The sequence below is a fragment of the Prionailurus bengalensis genome, chromosome B3, assembly GCF_016509475.1.
Source record: "Prionailurus bengalensis isolate Pbe53 chromosome B3, Fcat_Pben_1.1_paternal_pri, whole genome shotgun sequence".
NCBI classification, from domain to species: domain Eukaryota; kingdom Metazoa; phylum Chordata; class Mammalia; order Carnivora; family Felidae; genus Prionailurus; species Prionailurus bengalensis.
The window spans coordinates 60,503,501-60,531,047 of NC_057355.1; the positions used below are offsets into that span (position 1 = coordinate 60,503,501).

At 39.4% G+C, this 27,547-nt stretch overlaps 2 protein-coding genes and 1 long non-coding RNA gene across 8 annotated transcripts in view; 1 reads left to right on the forward strand and 2 right to left on the reverse strand.

Moving 5' to 3' along the window:
* Positions 1–6,019, reverse strand: part of TMEM62 (transmembrane protein 62) — a 34,171-nt gene extending 28,152 nt beyond the window's left edge. The window contains exons 1-4 of one of the 5 annotated variants that reach the window (XM_043554097.1): positions 5,585–6,019; positions 5,219–5,330; positions 3,944–4,081; positions 881–926 (exon numbers count right to left, since the gene is read on the reverse strand). In XM_043554097.1, the coding sequence (XP_043410032.1) occupies positions 881–926; positions 3,944–4,081; positions 5,219–5,330; positions 5,585–5,764 (476 nt within the window). In that variant the 5' untranslated portion in view covers positions 5,765–6,019. Of the gene's footprint in view, positions 1–817; positions 927–3,943; positions 4,082–5,218; positions 5,331–5,584 lie in introns of those variants that run through there. The other 4 variants (XM_043554098.1, XM_043554100.1, XM_043554099.1 and 1 more) reach the window with 4 other exon arrangements.
* Positions 6,020–17,868: 11,849 nt separating this feature from the next.
* Positions 17,869–19,737, reverse strand: LOC122467643. Its single transcript, XR_006293035.1, has 2 exons — positions 19,557–19,737; positions 17,869–19,463 (listed from the first exon to the last, which is right to left on the reverse strand). It is a non-coding gene; the product is annotated as an uncharacterized LOC122467643 (long non-coding RNA).
* A 92-nt stretch (positions 19,738–19,829) lies between these two features.
* Positions 19,830–27,547, forward strand: part of UBR1 (ubiquitin protein ligase E3 component n-recognin 1) — a 135,462-nt gene continuing 127,744 nt past the window's right edge. For both annotated transcript variants that reach the window (XR_006293034.1, XM_043554111.1), the window contains exon 1: positions 19,830–19,945. Coding sequence is in view for 1 of the 2 variants with exons in the window: in XM_043554111.1 (XP_043410046.1) it covers positions 19,865–19,945 (81 nt within the window). In the remaining variant the exon portion in view is untranslated. The remainder of the gene's footprint in view (positions 19,946–27,547) is intronic.

Here is a 27,547-nt window from a genome sequence, read left to right on the forward strand (position 1 = left end):
CCCAACTAATGATGGGCTCTCAATAAATTCTCACTACTTGAGTGATTGACATTGTAAGACAAAACTATCAAATACTATGGAACTGAAAGTGAAATTACAACTAAAAGAAGCCCAACACATTGAAACTAGAGAACTGGTCTCTAACTTAAACAGCCTTTCACATTCACAGTCTTTTTCACATTCACAGCAGATAAAGAAAATTCTAATATTTCTATGGCATACTGGGACAAAAGGACAGAGCAGCCAGGGTGACCAACGATGCTCCTAGAGGCTAAGAGAATCAGTTTCTCAGTATTCTTAAAATCCACAGTACTCTAGTGACAAACTCTAACCTAAATGACTTCTGAGGTATAGCATGGTGACTAGAGTCAAAAACACTCTTGTATATTTGAAAGTTGGTGAGAGTAGATTTTTAAAGTTTTTATCACAAGAAAAGAAAGTGTTTTAACTATGCGTAGTGATGGGTGTTAACTAGACTTATCGTGGTTACTATTTCACAATATACACAAACATCAAAATTTTATGTTGTACAACTGAAATGAATATAATGTTATATGTCAGTCATACCTAAGTAAAAAAAACTAAAATTAAAAAAACGACTTCTGCTATGCATCAATGGCAAAAAAAGTTTCTGTGAAATAGTGAAAGTATTTATTAGGCAATAAAAAGCATTAAAGTATATGAAATAAAAGGAATTAAAGAAAGAAAAAGGCTTGGGAGGAAAAAAAAGAATTTAATCTGTCACTGGATACACAAAAATTCTATATTACCAGAGGGTCTTTATATAGAAATTTTGTCACTTAAAAAATGTTTTTACCCATTCATTGACTTGACTGCACCCTCCTTGTACTACCTCATGGTCTTCTGTTCATTACAGTACCTGTAATAATTCTCGACACTCTCCAGACTTGCAATGTTGAATACATCTAATTAAAAGGAAAAGAACAAACATCATCTATATTAAAAAGGATGACACAAATATGTTAATGACTAAAGCAAAATGGCAATACTTTCAATAACCCTTTAAATGCTAGAATGCCAATAAATTAGCTTGATAATTCTTAAATCTTGATAAAAGAATTCATACTATCTGGAAACTTATTTAAGAGACCTACTATACTAGAGAATAATAAATACTTTGATACTATGTACTATACAGTATAAATCAATTTCAAGTTGTAAGATTGGACTGTTGTTGCTGCTGTTTTAATCCTGTGAAACATGCCTGATACAAAGATCCATGCCAAGTGTTTCTGAACAGCAGATCACTTTGATAACAGGGCCAATGTCCCTCTCTTCTTAAGTCTCAAAACGATTCAGTAAGAAAAGAGTTATATAATGGTAACGGGTAAGGTGGTCCTAGAACACTTATCTGGAAATAATGATGATTTCATAGAGCTCGACTGCCTGGTTGCAATAACTAAAATTATTTACCTCGGCTTGGAATTCCAAGAATCTACTACACTTCTAATAACTTTAGAGAATAAGTTGTTAAGTCCAATTTAGGACAAAAGAAATATTATTGTGTATGTAATCCTCTTACTAAAAGAACTACACTGTTATAGTTAATCTTAATAAAAAATAGTTTCCTCCTATCTTAACACAGTATATAAACATGTATAAAAACACATACCATAAGCATTTGTGCCTAAAAGTCAAATTAGATTATCATGAACTCCAAAGGACAAGTTCTGCTCACAAGATCTAATCACAAGAGTCTGACATTTATTACTTGAAATAAAGTAGCGTGGCCTGAAAAAATGTTTTAAATATGTACAGGCATGCTTTTTATTGCAAAAGAATTTGATCTCTACCACTAATTAGGATTAGGAAAAAAGGGAAATGTAAATACAGATCTTCCTCAATTTACAGACAAATCCACTATAAGTTGCAAATATTTAAGTAGCCACCTGGGTGGCTCGGTTGGTTAAGTATCTGACTTTGGTTCACATCGTGATCTCACGGTTCGTGGGTTCGAGCTCCATGTGGGGCTCTAGTGATAACAGCTCAGAGCCTGGAGCCTGCTTCAGATTCTGTGTTTCCCTCTCTCTCCGCCCCTCCCCTGCTCGTGCTCTGTCTCTCTCTCAAAAATAACTTTAAAAAAACATAAAAAAAGAAAAAAGAAAAAATGCATTTAACACACCTAAACTACTGAACAAGAGATTATCCTCACCTACTTTAAACATGCTCAGAATGTTTAAAGGCATTTTATAGGCACTATATAGGCATTATAGGCATTATAATGTTTATAGGCATTAGCCTATAGTTCGGCAAAATCATCTAACACAAAGTCTGATTTATAATAAAGTGTTGAATAGCTCATGTAACTTATTGAATACTATACTTAGAGTGAAAAATGGAATAGTTGCATGGGCACAGAATGGTTATAAGGTTATTGGCTGTTTAACCTGGTGATCGTGTTCAGCATTACCAGAGTATCATACCGCATATCACTAGCCCAGGAAAAGATAAATATTCAAAATTTGAAGTATAGTTTCTATTGAATGTATATCACTTTCACACCATTGTAAAGTCTGAAAATCATAGGTCTAACCATTTTAAGTTGAACCATGGTTAGTTGGGGCCAAACTTATGGGGTATACCAGAGAAAGTTGTAAGCCAGATATCCCAACATCAATTAATGATTCCTAGTTGTTTGGTAAGAACTATTTATAAAGAGGGCATTTTCTGATCAAACCAATAGCTGTGCATTTCACCAGATAGAATTATCTGTTTCAAATGATAGCTTTAAAAATATATATATATAATTAGGTACACAATAGCAATTAATAATCAAATGAAGCGAAGTACTTATCCATAAGGAGGACAACCTTTATACAACAAACCTACCATTATAACACTTTGCAGAAGAGTTCATTTCCCTACTAACACTATAGTAACAATCTAAAAAATGGGAAGGGATTATCTATTTCTCTCCTCATGCATACGGAGATTTATTTGCCATTTAATTTTTTAATGTATACACAGTAAAATTCATTTACTGTGATGTACAGTTCTTTGGGTTTTGACAAATGCATAGGTGTATCTACCGCCACAATGGAGAACAGTTCCATCACCTCCCAGAATTCTCTCATGATGCCTCTTTGTAGTCAGCGTCTGTCCCAACCCCAACCCTTGGCAACCATAATCTGTTCTCCACAGTTTTGCTTTTTCTTGAATGTCATATAAATGAAATCACACAGTATGTAGACTTATGGGTGGTAGTTTCCTTCAATCAGCAAAATGTATTTGACTGACTGATTCATTCATTCATGCATTCATTCATTTATTTCAAGTACCCTCCATGCCCAGTGTGGCTTGGAGGCTACTTCAATATGCCCAATGAGCTCGAACTCACTACCCTGAGGTCACAAGTCAAATGCTTTACGACTGAACCAGCCAGGTGCCCAAAATGTATGTATTTTTTAAACAACTTCCTGCATAGGTTTTGCTAGAAGCTTTTCTTCATGTAAAGAAGAAAGGGCCATACCAACTTTCCCCTCATAGGCTAAAAGTGACATGTGATGTTTTAAATCACATAATATAGGGGCGCCTGGGTGGCGCAGTCGGTTAAGCATCCGACTTCAGCCAGGTCACGATCTCGCGGTCCGTGGGTTCGAGCCCCGCGTCGGGCTCTGGGCTGATGGCTCAGAGCCTGGAGCCTGTTTCCGATTCTGTGTCTCCTTCTCTCTCTGCCCCTCCCCCATTCATGCTCTGTCTCTCTCTGTCCCAAAAATAAATAAAAAACGTTGGAAAACATTAAAAAATAAAAAAATAAAATAAATCACATAATATAGTTGTATTTCAGAGTTGTGGCCTTCAGTCTATCTAAACCTATGTTACAACATTCCCATTTTATACTTTTATAATCTAAATTGGAGAATGTAGGCTCTTGAAGGGGGAAAAAAACTAGTTTTGATTTTATGTGGGTCTTGACTCTTACCATGATTTCCTTTGATATCAAGCCACTTGGTTTTTTCCAAGACCCTTGTCTTCTTCAGAATACCATGGTAAGTTTGCCATTCTACCTCATGCTGCCTGGATCCAAACTGTTCCTTTGTTTTGGCATCAGTGAGATCTCCTGTAGATTTATATAAGACTTGAATCACAATGTAAAATAAGCCCCAGGGGGTTAAAAAATTGTTTTTAAGTGCACACTAAAGGAACAAAGACACTTAAAGTACTCAACATGTATAAACATAACAACTTATGAGTCCATCTATGTCCACAGCAAGCCATTTAAAATAAGATTTTCTCAGCAAGGACTTTGTTTCTTCTGGGTTAGCAAGTGCCTGTTTAACCTCCTGTGATATTAGAAATGGGTTCTGAAAAAAAATTATCTTTAAAGAGAGCAATACAAAATGCATCATGAAACTCTGATAAAAATGAAAACTATAAGAAATTCCAACACTCTGGGCAGAAGCCTGATATCTATAACAACCATATTTCCACACCCCAAATCAGGGTATGTAATCTGACCAAGTGTTATTTTTACAGCAAGAAGCAATCTGGAAGATGTGGTTTGGACAATGAGACACCAACATTTCTAGAAAACTAAGTGTACAGTTGAAATTGAGGTTTTCTATGAAATGAGGACTGATACTCTATCATGTCAGCAGAGGTGTTCCGGTAAGGTGGGTGGGATATGAATCCCCCAGTAGACAAGACAGATGCTTTTTCAGCTTGTCCTTCAACACATTTGCGAGCAGTTAGTCCGGAGAACCCAAGCCACAGAAGTACCAAGAGATGAAGAAAAGTGTCCTGAGTCACTTTAAGCCTCAAACAATTGACAACATAAGGTTGACTAACGTTGTAAAACAAACAAACAAACAAACAAACAAACTGTAAATGTTAGTTAAAAAAAAAAAAAGATAACTTCTGATTTGTGGTTAAAGGACTTTCCCGAATCCTCTCTCAAATCCAGAACTACGACGACGACAAACAGGTACAGATATAAGATATAGTAAACGGCATACTAACTGATATCACGAGCCTTGCTTCTGCTTTGAGGGAACCTTGCTACTGCAAAGTTACTTGGATCTTGACTCAGTTACCCATGGCAAAGGTAACCGCAATGTCCCATCTCCTCTACAGAAGGACTCACCGGGGGCTGGGGCTATAGTGTTCCCAACGTCCCCGAAGTGAAAAGCTGCAGCCCAGGCTAGCATTCTACCATTCTGATCACAGAACAACACGACCACACGGCAACCCTCCCTACCTGTTGCCAGGACGAGAGCTGGTTGAATGATGCCAATAGTTTCTGAACAGAACTTCTCTAAGTCTACAGCTCTGCCTGGATCGCGAAACCTGCTCAGGTGAATGTCGGATATCTGCCGAAAGCAGGTATTAAACAGAGATATCTGAGTCAGGAAGAGGAAGCACAGACAGCAGGCGACCCGGCAGCTCTCTAAAGGCGGACGGAAAAGGCATGGATGCAATGCAATAACGAACCCTCCCAAGGAAGGACAGAGTCCCCAGCCAGAAGTTTGGGGCCGCGGCAGTGACGCCCCCGCGGGAACTGCCCGCGTCTCACCCCGTCGGGCAGGCTCTGCACCCACCCCCCGCCGTGCTCCCGCTGCGTCACCTGCAGACCCCAGAAGATGTTGCTGGCTCCGGGGCCCGGAGCGGGGTGCGGGCTCCGGGGGGCGCGGGGCTGGGGCAGCGGCGAGGGCTGACCAGCCAGGCCATAGTGCTCCAAGAGCACTGCCGCCAGTGCCGCTGCCGCCAGCCCCGTGACCACCTTCATGGCCAGCATTGCGGCCATTCCGCCCGCTCCTGCGCTGCCCTCCCGGTCCCGGGTTCCCCCGGTGCGGCGCCCCCGCGAGCTGCTCTGGCCGCACTTCCGGACTCTATGGTCGCGCGGGGCCTAAGGCTCAGCTTGTCTGCCTCGGCTGCACCTGCGCCTCGCAGCGCAAATGCAGCTCGCCAGCCGCCCGCGTCTCGGGGCAGGGTTTGCAAACCGAATGCCGGGGAAGAAAAGGAAACTGAGACCTCCAGCACCAATCAGGGTTGCCGAGGAGTGGCAGGGAAAGGACCCTGGTCCGGGAGGCGGAAACTAGAGTCCGGTCTCCGCCTTAGTCAATCATTCCTGACCCCAGTGGGTCAGTTTCCTTACCTGTAAAACGGAGTTAATAATGCCTCCCGAGCGTACTTCACAGGTTTGTAAGAATCAAAGTATGTATGAGGACGCCTTTTAAATTACTGTACAAATGTGACAGATGGCTTTCTTTCGGCCCTTACGATTATTAACAACGTGCTTCCATAGGTTTTCAATACATGAAATAAGTATGTTTTGTGATGTTATTTTTACCTAAATCTGATTTCATATGCACTTCGCTATATCATATCCCGTTAGAGTGTTATACCTCTCATTTGATAAATTGTAAATACTCCCTATGGGCAGGCACAGGAGAAGAATTAGATTCGGGTCCTGCCCTTGATTTATCTAACCATTCTGTTATTGTTGAACTTTTGGATTGTTTGTTATGTTAGGAATGTTCTGAAAAACATTTTTGAATAAACATATCGCTGTTCTGAATAAACATTTTTATACAAATAGCATCTTTTTTAACCCCTCTTTGAGGTATTTTTTGGGGGGGTATGTTGCCAATATTGGAGTTATGCCAATTTCAATTTATTACATACTTTCCTGTGTACCTTTGGAAAGCAAGGTATTGATATAAGCAGAAAATATAGAGAAACGTAAGTGGCTAAAAAACCATGGTTCTTTATCTTAGAAACTTATGTAGGAGACAAAAATACACAAATAAGTTTACTATAAGACCAATATGCCTTTTGGCACAAGAGACAACCAGATATAAAAAGCTAGAGAAGGTTAAAACCAGTACAGATCACATCTTTGGAATCAGGAGGAGTTTAATTAAGGAAGTGGCATATAGAGGATGGATAGTATTTGAGTGGCATAGATTGGGGGTGGGATGAGGAGAAGCACTTTCCACCAGGACCTAACATGAACCAAAGCATTAAGGTGAGAAAATGCAGGACAGCTTGAGGAGACAGTGAGTACTTCAGTCTGGGCTTGGGTATGCATAGAGGAATGGTAGTAATTGGACCAGACCTTTAGTTTGAGCCACATTTTAGAAGGCCTGTATAAATGTTAAGAGTGAAGATAGATCTGACAACAGCTTAGGGAACCGACTGGATAGAGGAGAGCTATAGCAGACAATCCTGTTAGAAGAATATTGGAATAATCTAGTGCTATGATCTGAATGTGTCCTCACAAAGTTTTTATGTTGAAATGTTAATACTCAATGTGATGGTTTTTTAGAGATAGGATCTGCCCTTGTGAACAGAATTAGTGCCCTTATAAAAGAGACTCTAGAGAGATCCCTCCCCCCTTCTACCATGTGAGGAGATAGTGAGAAGTCAGCAATCTACAACGTGGAAGAGAGCTTTACCAGAATCCAACCATGCTGGCACCTGATCTTAGACATCTAGCCTCCAGAACTGTGAGAAATAAACTTCTGTTTGCAACCCACCATTCTGTGATATTTTGTTTCGGCAGCCCAAATAGACCAAGATTGCAGGTACTGCATAATTATAAAGTCCTGAAGAAAGAAGATGGGAGAGTGACATTGAGATTAGAAAGGAAGCCTGGATGGCTCAGTCGGTTAAGCATTAGCCTTCTCAGCCTTTGGCTCAGGTCATGATTTCATGGTTCATTAGGTAGAGGCCCGCATCAGACTTTGGGCTGACAGCTTAGAGCCTGGAGCCTGCTTCAGATTGTGTGTCTCCCTCTCCCTCGGCTCCTGTCAAACTTTCCCTCTGTGTCTCTCAAAAATAAATAAACATTTTAAAAGAAGGATCAGATGTAAAATAATTGTAAAGACAGAAGCTATAGAATTTGACAGGTGATTGGTATTTGAGGAGAGAAAAAGAGATAGTTAAAATTTAGTGCCCAAAATTTGGAACCCAAGTGACAAAAGAACTAGGGCTATGGTGTATATATGGACAGCACTGTCCATATGAATAAAGTTTTAGTTTTGTCTAATACTGCACTAGAAAAAAAAATCTGTATGGATATCTTTAAACCAAATTTGGAAGATATGGTTGAGATGATCTGATTTAAAACACAGGCAATGTGGCATATAATATGGATTTGAAGAGACCCTGGAGGAACCTTAAAAATATGAGAATCAGGGGTGCCTGGGTGGCTCAGCAGGTTAAGCATCTGACTTCGGCTCAGGTCATGATATCACAGTTGGTGAGTTCAAGCCCCGAGTCAGCTCTGTGCTGACAGCTCAGAGCCTGGAGCCAGCTTCAGATTCTGTGTGTGTGTCTCTCTCTCTGCCCCTCCCCTGCTCATGCTCTCTCTCTCTCTCTCTCTCTCTCTCTCTCTCTCTCTCTCAAAATAAATAAACATTGGGGCGCCTGGGTGGCTCAGTCGGTTGGGCAGCCGACTTCAGCTCAGGTCACGATCTCGCGGTCTGTGAGTTCAAGCCCCGTGTCGGGCTCTGGGCTGATGGCTCAGAGCCTGGAGCCTGCTTCCAATTCTGTGTCTCCCTCTCTCTCTGCCCCTCCCCCGTTCATGCTCTGTCTCTCTCTGTTTCAAAAATGAATAAAACGTTAAAAAAATTTTTAAAAAAACATTATTTTTTTTAATATATGAGAATCATTTTCTAGAAATAGAATACAACAAGAAGCTATGTGATAGATGATAGGAACAGACCTGCTGTTAAGACATTTTGGACTGAGAAACTTGGTTTGAAGTCACAAAGGTCAGCAGTCTGGATTGCAGACACTGAATTGTCACCAAGCTGCTTCACTCACAGTGTTCAAAGTGAGTAGAAACAGGAATTATTAATTTAATGATGGTTAATGATTGTCCAAGGAAATACTGGTTTGACAGCTAATCACTACACATCATCATAAAAAGTGATTCTCAGTTCCTGTCAGTCAAAGGAGAAAGGTAGACTTCTTGTTATCTCATAAACAGAGCAAGTAGCATTTCACCATGAAAGCAAACTTTCCTAGAACTAAAGTCAAGGGGGAATGTATCACTTGGGCATTTCACAAACAATGTACATTGTCATCAATAGTCATAAATTGAACTATGTGATTCTCATAAACATAAGTTGATGAAATTACCTTCAGATCACTACCCAAACTGAAACTCATTTCAGTACCCATTATTTTTTTTCAATGTTTATTTATTTTTGGGACAGAGAGACAGAGCATGAACGGCGGAGGGGCAGAGAGAGAGGGAGACACAGAATCGGAAACAGGCTCCAGGCTCCCGAGCCATCAGCCCAGAGCCTGACGCGGGGCTCGAACTCCTGGACCGCGAGATCGTGACCTGGCTGAAGTTGGACGCTTAACCGACTGCGCCACCCAGGCGCCCCTCAGTACCCATTAAAGATTAACTCTTCATCCTCCCTCCCCCACCCCTTAATATAATGTTTTGATAAATGTTATAGCATGTGTCAGAATTTCCTTCCTTTTTAAAGCTGAATAATATTTCACTGTATGAATATACCACATTTTCTTTATTCATTCATCTGTCGATGGTCATGTCGATTATTTCCATCTTTTGGCTATCGTGGACGCTGCTCCTATAATCATTAGCAGGTACCAGACAGTTTTTCAGCTTTTTAGGGAACACTACACTCACTCTTTAGAAAAACGAATTTGAGGATAATTTTATCTAGGTAGTTAAGGCTCTGCATAAGGAACCTGAAACTCCTGCAAAAGTAAGAAATCACAGATCAAGGAAATTCTCACACATGCTACAACATGGATGAGCCTTGAGAACATTATGCCAGTAAAATAAGCCAGTCACAAAGGACACATACTGTATGATTCCACCTACATAAGGTACTGAGAGTAGTCAAATTCACAGACACAGAAGGTAGGATGGTGGCTGCCAAGGACTGGAAAGAGGGGGAAATGAGGAGTTAAAGTTTAATAGGTACAGATTTTCAGTTTTGCAAGATGAAAATGTTCTGGAGATGGATGTGGTGATGGTTGCATAACAACATGAATGCACTTAATGCCACCACACAGCTAAAATATACACAATGTGCACTTAAAAATGACTAAATTGGTAAATTTTATGTTACATGTCTTTTACCACAATTTAAAAAATATAAATAAATGCTAAATTAAAAAATAAATGTGGGAAGCTTGATCTTAGGTTACTATTAAAATGATCACCACTTGTAAGTCATTTTATGGTTGGGTAAAAGAAACAATGACCATACAGCCACTTTGGAATGAGGCAATCATGGCAGGCTTGGATGACCTTAAATCTATGCTTCACATGTGTTTAAATGTATAACACAGATGGAGAAACAGTCATAAGATTGTCAGCTTTCAGATTCCTGGGATACAAGTGCTACTCTGCCATCCCTGCAATGAGGCATGAATCCATAAGCCTTAAAAAAAAATGCTCAGGGTATGGGTGGCTCAGTTGGTTAAGTGTCTGACTTTTGATTTTAGCTCAGGTTTTTTTTTTTTTTTAAGTTTATTGATTTCATGTAGTGGTATTTAGAGATGGGCTAATTAGAGATGTCTCTCTGTTTAGAGAGACAGAGAACACGAGTGGGGGAGGGGCAGAGAGAGAGAATCCCAAGCAGTCTCTGCACCATCAGCACAGAGCCAGACTTGGGGCTTAAACCCATGAAACTAAGAGACCATGACCTGGGCTGAAATCAAGAGTTAGACACTTAACTAACTGAGCCACACAGGTGCTCCAAGTTTATGTATTTTAAATGTATTATAAAATATTCTTCCTTTGACCTTTTTTCAACCATCTGAAAATGTTAAAAGTATTCTTAGCTTGAAGGCTGTATAAAAATAGACAGCAGTTGGATTTGGGGCTATATTCTGCTAACTCCTAGTACAGCTATTCTTTGCTTGCACAACTCATTTTCCTGCACTGATAAATTATCTTGATTTTTCTTTTTTTTTAAATTTTTTTTAACCTTTATTTATTTTTGAGACAGGGAGAGACAGAGCATGAACGGTGGAGGGGCAGAGAGAGAGGGAGATACAGAATCGGAAACAGGCTCCAGGCTCCGAGCCGTCAGCACAGAGCCCGACACGGGGCTCGAACTCGCGGACCGCGAGATCGTGACCTGAGCCGAAGTCGGCCGCTCAACCGACTGAGCCACCCAGGCGCCCCATCTTGATTTTTCTATGTGTTTGGTCTTCCACATTCTTATCACTAATTCAATCTTAAAGTCTTCAGCAGTTGTCTAAACCCCTACTTGCCACTTTTAAACTCTTGAAATATTGTGTCATTTTTATTTTTCAGAGTCAGCTGCTCCCAGAGCTTTCTGACTTCTAAGCCACCCTGGTTGATCACCATGTCTGGTGCACAGCTTAACAGCTGTATCTGGTATCTGCTTTCACTCTGTGCCTAGAAATGGATTATTTTTGCTGTTATCTACTGCATATCATGTATTGCTCATACTCATCTCATCTACCCTTTAATGCATGCAACCTTTGCCTAAACTTTTCTCTAAAGTGCCTAACACAGTGCCTATAAAGACAATGCTTAAATATATATATTTATTTTTTACTATCATTTATTATTTATTTTAAAATAATTTTAAAAGAAGAAGATGCCCGGATAGAATATACAGATGGTTAGTAGGCTGTATTGACAAGTGCTCAAACCATGATGGGTCCGGCTTAGGTCCTTTTTCCAGAATTTACTCAGATGCTAGACAAATAAATTTGTTCTTGTCTATTTAATCTGTTCAGCAAAGCACTTGAACCCCAGTATTGTTGCAGTCTGCTGCAAACTGAGGAATACAACTCCTTCCACAGACTTGGTGGAAGGATCCACTTTGACTCTCTCCAAACCAGATTTTATTCTCCTGGTAGGTTGAACCATTTTCTGCATGTCTAAACGAAGTTCCTTCCATTGAGTATTCAGTCTCATTCCTTCTCAGTCATGTGCACATTTCCATATCCTGGCTCCTCTGTGAACAGTATGCTCCATGGAGTTGTATGGATCTTGACCCACATCCTGATTCTCTCTTCCTATTTGTACTACCTTTGACAAATTCTTTATCTGTATATTCCTCTTTTCCCAGACTTTCCTCCCTTCTACCAGGGCTAAAATGCTGTTGTGGTTGATCACCTGAACAGACAAGATCCTCTGACCAGCAGAGCCCTTAAATGAAACCTATGGATCCAAGGCTGAGGGTGAACCCAAGATCCATGCCTATTTATGACCCCTAACCTAGGTCCAACTCAATTTGAACCAGCAATCTGAGTTTTACCCCAGAAATGACTCCCCAGGCACGGACATCCTTCTTTCTAAAATGAAGCTAACTGCTGTAAACTTAGGTCTTCAAACCAATCCCAAAAATGAAATCTCTGAACCCAGGACCAATTTTTCTAAAACTCATGCTCAAGCCTCCAGTCTTGACTACTTTGTCACATTCTCAGGCCCATTCCACTTCTAAAATAGGGCTGATCTCCCCACAACTGCAGGAATGACCTTAGTCCAAGACTGATAACTTCTGTCTTAACGAAGACTATCCCCTCTCCATCCTGGTTTTGACCCTAAAAACCCTAATGATCCCTGCTCCTCAGCTCAATGTGGGAGCCTCTTTTTTCACGTATAATCTGCCCCCTACATGGGGTTGTCATGGTCCACAGACTTCCTGAGAGGACCAGAGAGCCCAGGCCCTTTCCTTAGCTCAGAAACCAGCACTCTTGGGACAGCTCCTTGTAAGTAGTAGGAGTAGAAACTTGGAAGTCATAAGATGAGGACAGTGGTACCACTCTATAGTTTTTTTGTTGCTTACTTCTTTAAAATTTATATGTCCTTTAGTAAGTGCAAAATCTTGGCTTTGTATTGTTTTCTGCACTAATCATGAGATAGTAGCCCAGACCCTCCTCTCTGAAGGGTCTGGGTTAACTTTTCCTCCAAAATACTCCAAAATAAACAATCATCAATCTAATCAATAAACATTCACCATACGGTAAATGCTTTTTCAAATTTACAGAAAGTATACTGAATTGTCTCTGAACATGCTTCATTTTACACCTATGTTCCAACACAGCAACATTCAAGTTGCTGCCATTTAAAAATCATGCTCGAGGGGTGCCTGGGTGGCTCAGTCAGTTCAGCATCTGACTTTGGCTCAGGTCACAATCTCATGGTTTGTGAGTTCGAGCCCCACGTTGGAATCTGTGCTGGCGGCTTGGACGCTGAAGCCTACTTTGATTTCTAGGTCTCCCTCTCTGTCTGCCCCTCCAGTGCTCATGCTCTGTCTCTCTTTCTCTCTCAAAAATAAATAAACATTAAAAAATAAAATAAATAAAAATCATGCTTGAGGGGCACCTGGGTGGCGCAGACGGCTGAGTGTTCGACTTCAGCTCAGGTCATGATCTCACAGTGGGTTCATGAGTTCGAGCCCCACATGGGGCTTGCTGCTGTCAGCCTGTCAGCACAGAGCCTGCCTCAGATCCTCTGTCCCCCTCTGTCTGCCCCTCCTCCGCTTGCACTCTCCCAAAAATAAACAAATATTAAAAAAATAAATAAAAATCATTCTTGAGGGCTTCTCAATAGCTACATTTCCAACAGACCAAAGATTATGAAAATGATAGTCTCTAATGTTAAAAAGGAAATATTTCTTGACAAAGAACATGCCAGGCCTAATTGAGACAATCCAGTAACTCCAGTCAATGAATTAGACAAATAAGACTAAGAATTGCCATAACATGTAAATGAAAGAATAACTGACATAAATGTGTGTATATATTAAGCACATAGGTTAAACTGAAGGTTTCTTTTTTGTAAAAGTTGTGAAATTGTTTTTGCAATTTTAGTAAGGTCATATCCCAGCTTCCTGTATGCTTTCGTTTAAAGGGCAGTGAAAGCACAGAGGGAACAATTCTGCCTGTTGGAAAATGAATCAGAAAACTTCTCAGAGGAAGCTGATCCCTAAAGAATAAGCAGAAATCCCTTCATAGAAAGAGGTGTTGTGATGGGTGAGGGGGCATTCTAGGCCAATGGATTAACCGATGCAAAAGCAACGATGAGACTAAACGGTGTATATGGGAAATAACAGTGTAGATAGTTTAAGGTAAGAAGTGGCAAGGGAGATTAGACTAGCAAAAAGTGTTTCAAGACAGATTGAGAAGGGCTTTGAATGCCATGCTTAAGGGTTAAATTTTATTCTATAGGGTAGTCATCTAATTTACTTAAAAGAGTCGTATGACCAGGTTTATATTTACAAATATTTCTGGCAGGAAAACAAGGGATGAATATGAACAAGGGAGTGGAAATAAAGAGATCAGATAGGATGGTTGCTCTTCTCTAATCTGGATGAGGAATATTAAGGATTTGTACCAGGTAGGAGGAATCATGTAGTCACTACTATCATCCCATATAAGAAAATATCCTAGAGAAAGAAGTCCATTAAAATAGAATCACTGAGGGTTTCCCAACTCTGATTGCTCATTAGGAACACTTGGAAGAGGTTTTTTTTAAAAAACGATACTCAGGTCTTACTCCTAAGTAAATCAGAGTCACTAGAGTGATTAGAATTAGTATTAGAATTTGTTAAAAGTTCCAGGTGATCCTTATGTGTAAACAGGGTTGAAAACCTCCAGCACAACTCACAATGAGGAGTCTAAGGAACACATAGTTTTGAGTATGGCTGTCCTAATTATGTCATCCTGGGGTTTTGAGAAAGCTAATCAATGTATATTAGTTGTTGATCATACTTCAAACAGTAAAATGACACCTGAAAAATGACCCTGCAACTTACTCACAAAAGTTATTTAGATGCCAACGCTAATTTATTTAAAAAAAATGTTTTTAACGTTTATTTATTTTTGAGACAGAGAGAGACAGAGCATGAACGGGGGAGGGTCAGAGAGAGAGGGAGACACAGAATCGGAAGCAGGCTCCAGGCTCTGAGCAGTCAGCACAGAGCCCGACGCGGGGCTCGAACTCACATACCGCGAGATCGTGACCTGAGCCGAAGTCGGACGCTTAACTGACTGAGCCACCCAGGCACCCCAACCAATGCTAATTTAAAAAGAAATATGTATTTGCAGAAGAATCAAAGAAATTCATACTCCTGTTATAAAGTAGATCAAGCCATACCTTGGTCTAGATCAGAAAAGAGCAATGATAATTCGTAAGTTTATATCTACTTTATAAAATCCCTATAAAATATTTAATATAAGTATACTAGAATGTAAAATGTGTGCCAGGTACCTGATATTTTTGTTTATTTAATAATAAGCATTGCAATCACAACATATAAAGTGGTAAAAGAGACTCAAAAGGTTTTTTTTCAAAATGTTTTTTAATTGGAGTACAACAGTGAAGCGGTTAAGGACACAAATTTTGAAGCCAGATAGACCTTGATTTTGAATCCAGGTTTTGTCACTTAGTAATTGCAGGTTTAAACAAGCAATCTCACTTGTTCAAGATATAGTTTCCTTGTCTGTGTAGTGGTGATAATAGGAACTACATCACAGGATTGTTTCAGAGTTACACTTGAAAATGCACCTAAAGTCTTTAACAAAATAGCTGACATTTCTATGTATGAGTCTTGGCTTCTGCACTCAAGGAACTAACATTAGACGAGGAAATTCAATAGGCCATGAAAAACTGCCTACATAAGGCACTATGTTATAAATAATTTAATAGTTAAATTTTGACTATTATTACGGAAAGGTTATCAGGGACTCAAAGATTCCACAGGAGGCAAGGAACAGGCTTAGAAAAAAAGCAGAAACCCAAGGAACTGCAGGAGGCACAACCATCTTTTGGCAAGGATAGTCTGGGCATTGCTATCTTAGGATACCAGGCAGGAATGAATTCTAACCACATGTTTGGGGACATGGTTCCCTCCAACAAGACTTCCCACAATGGAAAGACCTTCTGCATCAAATAAAGAAAGTGCTACTGGATGCAGGACAGCCAGAAAACAAAAAACAAAACAAAACAAAAGAAAACAAAACAAAACATCCATCCTGAACACTAGCAGGCATTGTACTGAACACTACCAGTCATTGAGGGCTTTAGGTAAAGTGTCTCACTAATCTTCATAACCATTATATAAGGAAAATACTCTCATTACTACATCTATTTTACAGATGGGGAAACCAAGTCTCAGAGAAATTAATTTGCCCAAGGTCACACAACCCACAAGTGCTAAAAAAGAAATTCAAATACAGAAAGTTTGATTCTACAGGCTAGGAACTAGCCTATTATAGGTACTATAGGTACTACTAAAGCCTACTATAGGAACTATAGCTACTAGTTCCTCCAAGAGGAGGGAAAAACCCCACCATATCTGGCTAGATCAGGGAAGACATTATCAAGGAGTAGTTTTGAGCTGAATAGACTATTCATCCATCCATCCATCCATCCATCCATCCATCCATCCATCCATCCATCCAAGTATTTAGTATTTTACCTATCATAAGAAGTAGGCAGATAAAAATGTTTTACATAAGTACTAAATATTTATTGGAAGAAAAAATAGAAAATACAGTTAAGGAATAGGTAGAAAATTTAAATGTCCACATTTTTGCAACTGAAGGATAACCAAGAGTAATATTTTGGTGATTAGTATTCGTCATTAAATATCTAGAATTTTTTCTTACAAAATTAGAACCATATTATTTTAGTAACTTGCTTTTTCCACCCAACAATATATAGTGAATATCTTCCTAAGTCCATAAGACCACCTTTACAACATTGGCTCTTAAATTGTATGGTCTCAGACACTACAACTGGTGACTCCAGGGGCGCCTGGATGGCTCAGTCAGTTAAGTGTCTGACTCTTCAATTCAGGTCATGACCTCATTGTTCGTGGAATTGAACCCTGTGTTGGGCTCTGTGCTGACAGCAAGGAGCCTACTTGGGATTCTCTCTCCTCCCTCTCTGCCCCTCCCCCATTCTCAAAAATAAACATTAAAAAAAATAACAATTATCAACCCAATACATGTTAACATAAATAATATTTTTTAATGAAAAAGAAGTTTTCTAGAAGAAAAAAATACTGAAAGATATGGCAATGTTTTACATTTTTGAAAGTCTCTTTAATAAAGGGCAGCTGGATTCTCATAGCTGCTTCTGTGTTCAATCTATTGTGATACATTATTTTGGTTGAAGTATATGAAAAAAAAATGTGGCCTCACACAGATGCATAGTTGGAAAGGAGAAGAGTATTGCAATGGCATTTTCATATAATTGTGGATATCCTTTGAAACCACAGCAAAACTGGGAAAATGGTAAATTAAAAAAAAAAAATTCAATGTGGAATGTAAAACCATATCAATTAAATTTTTGTACTCCGTAACATTAAATTCTATTGGTCTATTTAGCAATGTGAATGGATCTTTCACCTATTCTTTATAATACCCTGTGTTTGATATTTACAAGATTTTGGTTCAATGAGTTATACAGATCTTCCAAATGTCAATATATTCCATTACACATTGTCAAAAAAATCACGCATGTTAATATCACCAATTTCATTGGGACTTTGTCAAACTCGCAGTGGAAGATATGTTTTCCACAGAATGTTCCCTTGAAATCTCTACTAGTAAAATCGACAACAAAAATTGCTAATTGTTTTCCTTGAAGAGAAAAGCTTACTTATTCATATTTGAGAAAATGCCTGCCAAATATCTAAGTACCCGGATACCTGCTAACTTGTTAAGTTAATGTGGTATTCCTTGTAAAAACTGGCTGGTTGACTCAAGTGCTCCTCCTCAAGTCAACTATCATACTTTTGAAAACAGAAAAGGTTTATGTGTGCTTCCCATTTCATCATACAGAATACTAAAAGAGTTGAGATTTTGTAACATTTTTACTGCTCCATCAAGGACATTGGGAAACAGATTCTCCCCTCCCCACACTTTTTTTTTTTTTTTTTTTTTTTACTGCAAGAGCATGGTAGTCAAGAAATTACTTCTAGATCACTTTGGTGACTTGAATTTGGTGCCACTGCTTTTTATTTTGTGCTAAGAGGCCAACAGTTTCACCCACCATTGCTTCTGCATCAGTTAGTACAAATATCACATGGCTTATAAAAAAAGCACAAAACTTCTTTGTTATTACTATAGAAGTTACTATAAAAGTTTTCACCCCATCAGCTTCCTAAATTTGGGGAATTCCCAGGGAGTCTGTAGACCACACTTTGAGAATCAGTGTTCTACAACACTTTTAATGGCTGCAGAGAACTACATTGTATGGAGTGACCAAAGTTTATTTAGCCAATGTCCTTTATTAAGAGCACCTGAGTTGTTTGTAATTTTTCTCCATTACCAGTAATGATGCAGTTTAAACTTCACTTGCATCCTGAATTAGATCTTTAGGATATGGCCTTAAAAATGGAATCACTGAGCCAAAGAGTATGCATTTAAGAAAAACTGGCTTCTGAATGTTACTTTCTGTAGGCTTACTAATACACTTGTTTTTTATGTAACAATGAGTATCCTTCCAGCTTACCAACATGGTGGTTATCTTTAAGAAAAAACAGAAACAGACCAACTTTACATCCAATAAATGGAATCCCATTTTGTTTAATTTGCATTTATTTGCTTACTTGTTAGGTTTTTTCATCTTTATACAAAATTAGTGAGTTGCATATTTATGTATTTTGCCTATTTTTGTATTGAAATAGTCTTCTTTGGGATTTTATCTGTTCGTCTGTCATGAATGTTGCAGGCTTTTCTTCCCAGTTTTTGTTTACTTTTTAACTTTGTGTAATTTATTTTTATATGTAAGTTTTAAATTTTGATTAAATTACCTATCAGTCTTTTTATATTTTCTGCCTTTGGTGTCATGCTTTAAAAAGCCTCCTCTGTCCTAATATACAAATATTTACGTTTTTTTACTTTTTTTTTTTTAGTAAACTTCAATTCACTAAGAATTATTTTGATATATATGATTTGAGGTAAAGATATGACTTAGCCTTTTCCCCAATAGTTAGCTTTTAATTCCTTCCAGCATGTTAGCTTTATCATTATTTTTCCCTTTGTTAAAACCGTATATTAAATCGTTAGTTTGTAAACAATTTAAAACAATACAGATGAAATTAAAGTAGCTCTTGACTAAGTTCCTATCCTCAGAGCTATTATTAGTTCTTTCCTTTCAGGCTTTTCCCCTTGCATTTAAACGCACATAAGCACAAATATATAGTTTACGGCAACTTGGGTTTTTTTCCCCCCCACTTCACTTAACTCATCTTTATCTTTCCACAAAAATCTACTTTGTTCTTTTTAACACCAACGTATGATATTCCCTAACGCGGATGACCATGTTTATTTTGTCCTCCCTCTATGGCTATACGACTACAAGGTTTCAATTTTTCGTTATTTCTTCACCCACCTCTCCCCAAAGCGGATGCGGCTTTAGCTTTCTTGTGCGCATGTGCAAGTGTCCATGGGCTACATTCCTAAACATGGAATAGCTTTGAGTACTTTCTCATTTTGTGGGTTCTGGGGAGCCACTGCGGGTACGGAGGGAGACAAACACACTCAGACCAACAACCTGGATAGAAAGAGACCTAGAACAGGTTCTCAGCCCCCCACAGTTTTCTTACTTTCAAAATGGACGCTGAATTTATTTTTTACCTCGTAGACGCAACAGTTCCCAGCATCGGAACCAGATGCAAAACTATTCAGAGGCCAAGCACTACGACTAAGAAATTAGAAGAAAAACCTCCAGCCCTAAGGTCCGTGACGCTTGCTTCCGGGAAGCGGACCGGAAGCCACGCCTCGATTCTGCGTCAAACCTGACTTCAGGGGCCGTCGTAAAAGTGTCGCCCGCCCCGTGTTTCTTGGACCGGCCACAGGTTTCCGCTCGTCTTCGGCCGGGGGTCTGGAACTGCGGGTGTCAGTTTCCCTCAAGATGGCGGACGAGGTGGCTGGGGGTGCGGAGAGGATGGAAGTCAGCACGGAGTTGCCCCAGACCCCTCAGCTCCTGGCATCTGTAAGTCCTTGTAGGCAAGTTCCTTTTGTCCCCCCCCCAGTCCCTCCATACCGCGCTCAGGAGGATGTCGGGCTTCGCCCCTTATGGCGGCTCTGGGGAGGGGGAGTCGTATGGATTGATCTGGAAGGAAGCCATGGAATAAAAGTTAGTCATTACCCACATTCCTGCCGGCCAAGTCTACGGAGTATTATGACTTTGTCATTTATTAGTCGTGACGAGTTCAAGCATGTCTCTATTCTGAAGTAGAAATAACTGGTGATGCTATTAGATGCTCTGGTATGGGGGCTAAGACGGGATTGGAGGAAAAGCCATTTGCCGATGGACGCAGTGCCACCTTCTCTTGATGACAGAAATGCAGGACGCTGCACCTAATGTTATATTTCACAGCTGGCTGGGTGGGGCCTGGTAATGGCAGGGAATGCTGTCAACTCATGTCAAGATACGGGGTGTAGGAACTGTAGTCCCTCATTCTAGTATCTTGAGAACCCCAGGCCTAACCCTCAGTGGAGGAACCCGTCATCTGTCTGTTCTTTCTAAAGGTGAAGAAGAAACTTCCAGACTTTTCAATTCAGAGCACACCATTAATTAATTTCGGAATCCATATTTTGCCCTTGTATTTTGCCCTCACTGTCTCTGAGCAAATTTGAGTTAATAGTCTGCCTACAGGGAGAAAGCAGATGAGGAGGATAGGAGATAGGTAACTATTAGGGAATATTCTGGATGTCCCCGAACATCTAGTGAGGAGCTAGACAGGGAATAACCAAATATTGATCGCTGCATGATGTTAAGAGTTTTATCACTTTGTCTTTATTGCTGCATATAGAAAAGTGTAGGATATATACCTCTTTAAAAGTTCTTTGGTTTGTAGTTTTAATAAAAACATTTTTTGGACTATTTTAATCATGCAGACACTTAAGCATTGTTGTTTGAGAGTATTAAGTGAGCTCCAGAAATAAGAATCCATCGGAAGGACTGGAGTGACTGGCTGGGAGATAGAAACCAGGTAGGGAGGGAGTTGGAATAAGAGTTTGGCGACCAACTAGAGCAGTGCTTGCAACCATCCTCCACCTCAAATAGCAGTTCAACCTCACTTCACTGCTGGTGTTGAAGGAGGAAGCATCTCTTTGAGATGATAAGAAATGAGAAGGTAGGAAAAATTGAGAAGCAGCTGAAACATCTGGTCTTAATGGTAGCTTGTGCTTTTTTACCTCTTAGAAGGAGTACAGAAACTGTGGACAGAAGTGTTACTGTAATTTTGTAATGCCAAATGTTTTGCCAATGCTTTGATACACTAATTCTTCCAGTGGTATAGTAAAACCTCCTCAATCCAGACTCCACTTATTTGTAATTGGAGATTAGTACAGGAATCAAGCTAGAGTTATTTTGCAAATTCTGTACTTGAAGAAATACTAGATTTCTTGGGGGCAAGACTTTGGGTTTTGCAAAGCAGTAGGTAGATGCCAAGACAAGTGTAATAGCCTGAGGGAACTCACAGTTTAGTGACACAGATCAGACAAGTGTTCAAAGAATTTTAATACAAGACAGGGTGATCTAAGAGGGTCATCATATCTGGATGAAGACCAGATATCTTTTTCCTTTCCTTTTCTTTTTAAAGCTACCGTCCTCATTCTGACAGTAGAGTGAGATACTGGTCTTTCAGTTTACTATTTCTTTGCTGTTAAGTGAAAGAAGCCCAGAAATTCTTTAACATTTGAATCATTTTGTATTATAAACTACCATTGGGAGGCAAGGAAAACAAAAATAGTAAGTATGGGACAATTATAAGGTTTTAGAAATCTTACCAACTCCATTAGTCTTGTCCTTGGTTATACTTTGTTTTCTTTAAAAACAGCAACAACAACAAACAACAACAAAAAACCCCAAAACTTTCTTCTTAAACTCCAGATCATTTCTCTGTCCTATTGCTATCAAAAGCATGGAGGCTCTCAAATTCCTAATATCACCTAACATGCAATTAAGGTGAAATAATAGGTATGAATTATGGGGCATTTATAAAAGCCATTGCTTAAGAATCATTAAAGGAATTGATTTTTTAGGTCTGGGGTGGGGAATTTTCATAGCATACCCTCCTGATTCTGAAATCCTGGTTTGTGGGCCAGTCACACTTTGAGTAAGACTTAGCTAGACATGTGGAGATTGTCAGTATAGAGTTGACAGTTGAGATTGTGGGAAATGGAGATCTTTGAAGAGGAAAGTGTCGGTGTGTGTCTGTGTGTACTTGTGCATATACACAGAGACAGACATGGAGGGAGAGAGGGAAAGGAGGGAAAAGGACTGGGGACAGGAATGATTGAATTTCAGGGATAGAAGATGGAGGAAGAACCAGAGAAAGATGTAAAAAGGGAACAACCAAGCAGGTAGGAGGTGAGAGTAGCATGGTGTCATAGGGTATAGTTTCTAGGAGAGGGTGGTTTATTGGGTTCAGAAGATAAGGACTGTGAAAAACTGGGAATTCAGAGAGTTGGTGGGATGGTCTGACAGAACTTCTGCCTTCTGTCGTCTTTGACTGGATTTTCTTTCTTAAGTCCATCTCAGATGTCTTCTAGCATGGTACTACCCTCTTTTCTTTTCCCTGTCTACACACTCAGCCTATGTGATTTTGTCCAGTTCTGTGGCTTTAAATACCATTGGTATGTGTTCAGTTCCCAAATTTATATCTCTAGGTCATCTCACTTCTGAGCTCCAGAATCACAAACCCAACTAACTGCCTACTTGATATATCCACTTGGATGTCTGATAAGTGTTTCAGACAGGGGGAGCTATTATGAAGCTACTCCTGTAACCCAAGCCTTAGCTGATGGTGGCATGTACTAGAGAGAGAGATCGCTGAAGATAAAGAGAAGTAGATAGATTTGAGAGAGACTTTAGAAGTATGGTAGAAACAAAAAGATTTGCTTATGGATATTAGGCCTGAGGATAAAAGGGAAGAAACAAATGATGTCTGGATCCTCAGTTTTTGGTTTAAGCATTCATGGCTGTGGCTGTGTCATATTCTGAGAGAAAGGATCAGGTTTGGGGAGGGGAAAGGAGGGAGGCCAATCAAGAATTTTGTTCTCCCTGTCTCATGACACTTCCATAATAGCTCTTGAACACAAACAACTCTCTCTGTCTCCACTCCACCTCTCTAGTCCTATCACCATCTGTTGCCTAGGCAACTGCAGTGGCCTCTTAACTGATCTCTTTGCTTCCATTTCTGCCCTCTTCCAGTCTATTCTGCACAGATCAGCCAGAGTAATCTTTTTAGGACTAAATCAAATCATGTCAGTATTCTGCCTAAATCCTTCAGTGGCTTCCCATTTTATTTGGAATAAAATGTGAACTCATTACAAGTTTTTCAGGACCATGTGTGATCTGGCCCCTACATCTTCCCCTCATTTCCTGTTATTTCTTCTCATTCACTATTAGCCACCCTGGCCTTTTAGTTTCTAAATCAAGCATAAGATCTATCTTGCTTCAGGGCCTGTGCTTTGCGTTTGTTGCTTACTGTTCTTTTTTCCTGGAGTGTTTTTCCTCTGTTTCTTCTTGATGCTTACCAAGTCTAAAAGATAGGTTCCTCTTACCCTTGTCTCTCAAACCACCCTGTTTATTTCCTTACTGAACTTCCTATGATTTGCAATTAGTATGTTGTCTTTATTTACTTATTTGAATATCTATCACTCCTATCTGAATGTAAGCTCCATGAAGGCAAGGATTATGTCTGACTTGTTCACTGATATATCCCAGTATGTGCTCGAAATAGCAGACGTCTACGTATTCTTAGTGAATAACTGAGGATCAGCATCAGTGATTTGTTTTAACAAGATTGGTAGTGATTGGGGAGGGAGGTTGTGGATGGAGGATGGGGAGAGAAATGAGGGGGCATATTGGGGTGGTAGCTAATGTTAAAGTTTAGGCTGAATGTGGCAGGGAGAAGAGGGTGTAAGAAATGCCAAAGTAGGAATTCTGGGGGAATTGGTGGTATTTGAGGTATTAAAAGTTATGATGTTGACATAAGTGGAAGAACCGAACATTGTGCTCAGTAAGGGGTTTGGAGTTTGAGAACATGGAGGTACATCAGGTTTTGTGATGGTAGAGCCAGGTTAGCTGAACCTCTGTGTGTTCCTAGGGCACACTTTTCATACTTCGGTTGCATGCAGCATGTCTCAGGCTATCCTCACCATTGCCTGTTCAGTGTCTGTGTTTCCCTCTAGACCATAAACTCCTTGAGAGCATGAACTGTTTCTTGTTCACATCTGTATCTCCAGTACTAACACATTGCTTCAAAATTTTTGTTGATGCATGCATGCATGCATGAATGAATGAATGAATGAGAAGACATTAACTGAGGTGGAGCAGAGGTAGAGATAATAAGAGTTGAGGAGGTTAAGAGATAATGAGGCTAAAAGGTTTAAAATTGAAAGGGAAATTTTTATTTCATTTTAATTTTTTTTTGAAAGGGGAATTTTTTAAATTAACATTGAGATATCCTTTATGTACAATAAAGTGCTTCCATTGTAAGCATTTAGGTTGATGAGGCTTAACAAATGTACACACATGTGTAACTATTACTAAATTGGGATATAGAACATTTCCATTACTCCAAAAATTATATTGTCCCCAAATGGGGGGGATTTTAGTTTTTTGGTTTTTTTTTTTTTTTTACATCTAATATTGTTATGTTTGTGTAATAATCAGTATGAAAATCAAGGAAAAAATTATCCACAATCTCAAATGTGTGCTGAATCTTTAATTGATAATTTTTTTTTTTTTTTTTGATAGTTGACTTTAAAATACTGAGATGGGGTGCCTGGCTGGCTCAGTCTGAAGAGCATGTGACTCTTGATCTCAGGATTGTGAGTTTGAGCCCCAGATTGGATGGTAGATTACTTACGAAAATAAGAACCTTGGGGTGCCTGGATGGCTCAGTTGGTTAAGCGTCCAACTCTTAGTTTCAGCTCAGGTGGTGATCTTGCAGTTGTGAGACTAAGCCCTGAGTCAGGCTCTGTACTGAGCATGGACCCTGCTTGGGATTCTCTCTCCCTCTCTCTGCCCTTCCCCTCCCCTGCACTCTCACTTTCCCAAAATAAATAAATGAATACTAAAAAATAAAAAAAAGAAAAGTCTTTAAAAAATAAATAAAATACTGAGATAGTAGACGAAGGAATAAGAAGTTACATGTTCTTTTCAGTGGTGGCGATATTCCTTAGAAATTGGAATATCTATATCATTTTAGGCCACAGCATAGCTTTCTGTAGTTAAGACACATTTAGAAGGAGAAAACTAGGATGAAGACCAAGGTCTCTGGAGTTCTGACTGAAGGGCTTTGTCACCAGATCATAGCAGGGCATAGTGCCTGTTGTTTTTTTTTATCACCATCTCCTAATTCTTATTGCAGGCAGCTAAAGAAAATTGATTTTTGGTATCAGACTCTGTGAACTCAGACATGAAGCTGAGGCCTAAAACTGCAGGTCAGAGTGATAGATACAGGCCCACTACCTGTAATAGTCTAGAGAAGACTAGTGATTTAGTGTGGATAAGCTGGTGCTGATGATTGACTGCTTATGTTTAATAACAGACATCATCCTGCAAAATAAAGAGGGTTTTGTCCTCAGTACTGCAGAGAAGGACTGGGTAGATACGTGTATAATCAGTAATGCATGATGAAGCAAGGCAGTGTCCTGCCCATCCTCTCTTCATGTGGGATTATTTCAGATTTCCCTTGCCATGATTTTACCCATTTTCTACAAGTGTTAATTATACACTGTGCTCTATGAAAGTTTTCTTTAGGCTTTTAACTCATTGCCTCAGATGACTTAAGACAAAATATTAAGACCTCTTTAGTCCTGGGTAATTTACTATGAACTCCTATGTGTTCTTTTAAGGTATTCTGAATTAACATGCCTCCTGTTGAAGAAACAATTGTTATTTGATGAGTTCTTTTTTTTTTTTTTTAAACATTTGTATACTTTTTTTTAAGTGTATGTATATATTTTTGAGGGGCGTGAGGGGTTGAGAGAGAGGAAGAGAGAATCCCAAGCTGGCTTCATGCTGTCAGTGCAGAGCCCAATGTGGGGCTCCATCTCACAAACTGTGAGATCACGACCTTAGCCGAAATCAAGAGTCAGACGCTTAATGAACTGAGTCACCCAGGTGCCTCTGGTGCAGCAGTTTTTTAAATGTTAAGTTGTACCCTATAATAAGTTAAGTGCTTATGGAAATATGCTGTACTAAATAAATGTTACTGAATGACTCTGGAAGACTTATTATGCTTCCTTAAGTGCCTCCTTGCTGTCTGGGAATGATACAGGCCCTGTTGAGAATGGGGTCTGCTGTTAATCACTTGAATGTAATAATTCTCCTTCTAATAGTTTATTTAATGCCATTCTTCAGAACAAAGTCCATTTGACTTGTTTGGAGGAGTGGGGCTTAACCACTTGCTGTGTCTTTATGGACTACCTTTTAAAATGCCTTTGAACTTTTGGTATTTATGAGTAAGCCAGAATGACTTGAGAACACAAGGAAAAATCTATGAATTTATCCATTTATTTATTTTTAACATATTTTCTTCCTTTTTTTAAGTTTCTGCCTTGAGAATTTCACATTTAAGTTTATTTATTTTGAGAGAGAGGGAAAGCATGAGCGGGGAGTGGCAGAGAGAGGAGGAGAGAGAATCCCAGTCAGGCTTCTGTGCATGGAGCCTGATGCAGGGCTCGTGAAATCATGACCTCAGCCAAAATCAAGAGTCAGTGTTTAACCAACTGAGCCACTCAGGTGCCCCATTTACTTTTATGTACACACACACTCTACCTTGTCATCTAAGAAAGAATTTTAGTTTATTTGCAGATATATATTCAATAGAGTAGAAAGAGAATGTGTATGCCACAGTTTAGGAAAGCAGATTTCATTCATCCAAAGACTTCAAGGGGAGCTTAGAAAATTGGAGCATGAACCTGTGATCAGAGAAGAAAAAGGGAGAGAATGGCTTAGGAGAGACTGGATGCCTTCAAAAACTAAATTCTGACAGGGTGCTTGTATATTATCTTAACAGAAAAGAAAAAAGAGGGGCCTTTTTGTCACATGACTTTGTATTTGACCCTGGCTTATTTTATCAATGGCCATGAAGACATAGTATACTTACTTATCATATTTACACACAACACAAAGCTGGCAGGGATAAGAAATACATCATAGAACACACACAGAAAGAAATCTCCTTAGGCTGAATATTGCATCAAAACTGACAAAATGGAAGTTAATTGTGGTGAAAATACAACCTTATACCTAGGACTCGGTATTTGTGTATAGGACCAGGTCTCTTATATGCGATCAGTCTAAAGGTTTTGGTTGTCTGCAAATTTAGTAAGTCATAATGAGATATGGCTACCAAAAAAAGAATGTGATCTTTTAGAGCAATTTAGCGCCGTAGATAAGGAAGGTAAGAAACAGTTCCACTTCTCTGTATGGAGGCATGTTGGTCACATTCCATAAAAGTAATCAACACAGAGAGTGGTCTGAATACCATGTCATTAGGGATGGCCAAATGCCATTTCTAGGGATGGACAGATTTCTTTAATTTCTATGTTCTAGTGTAGCCTCAGAATG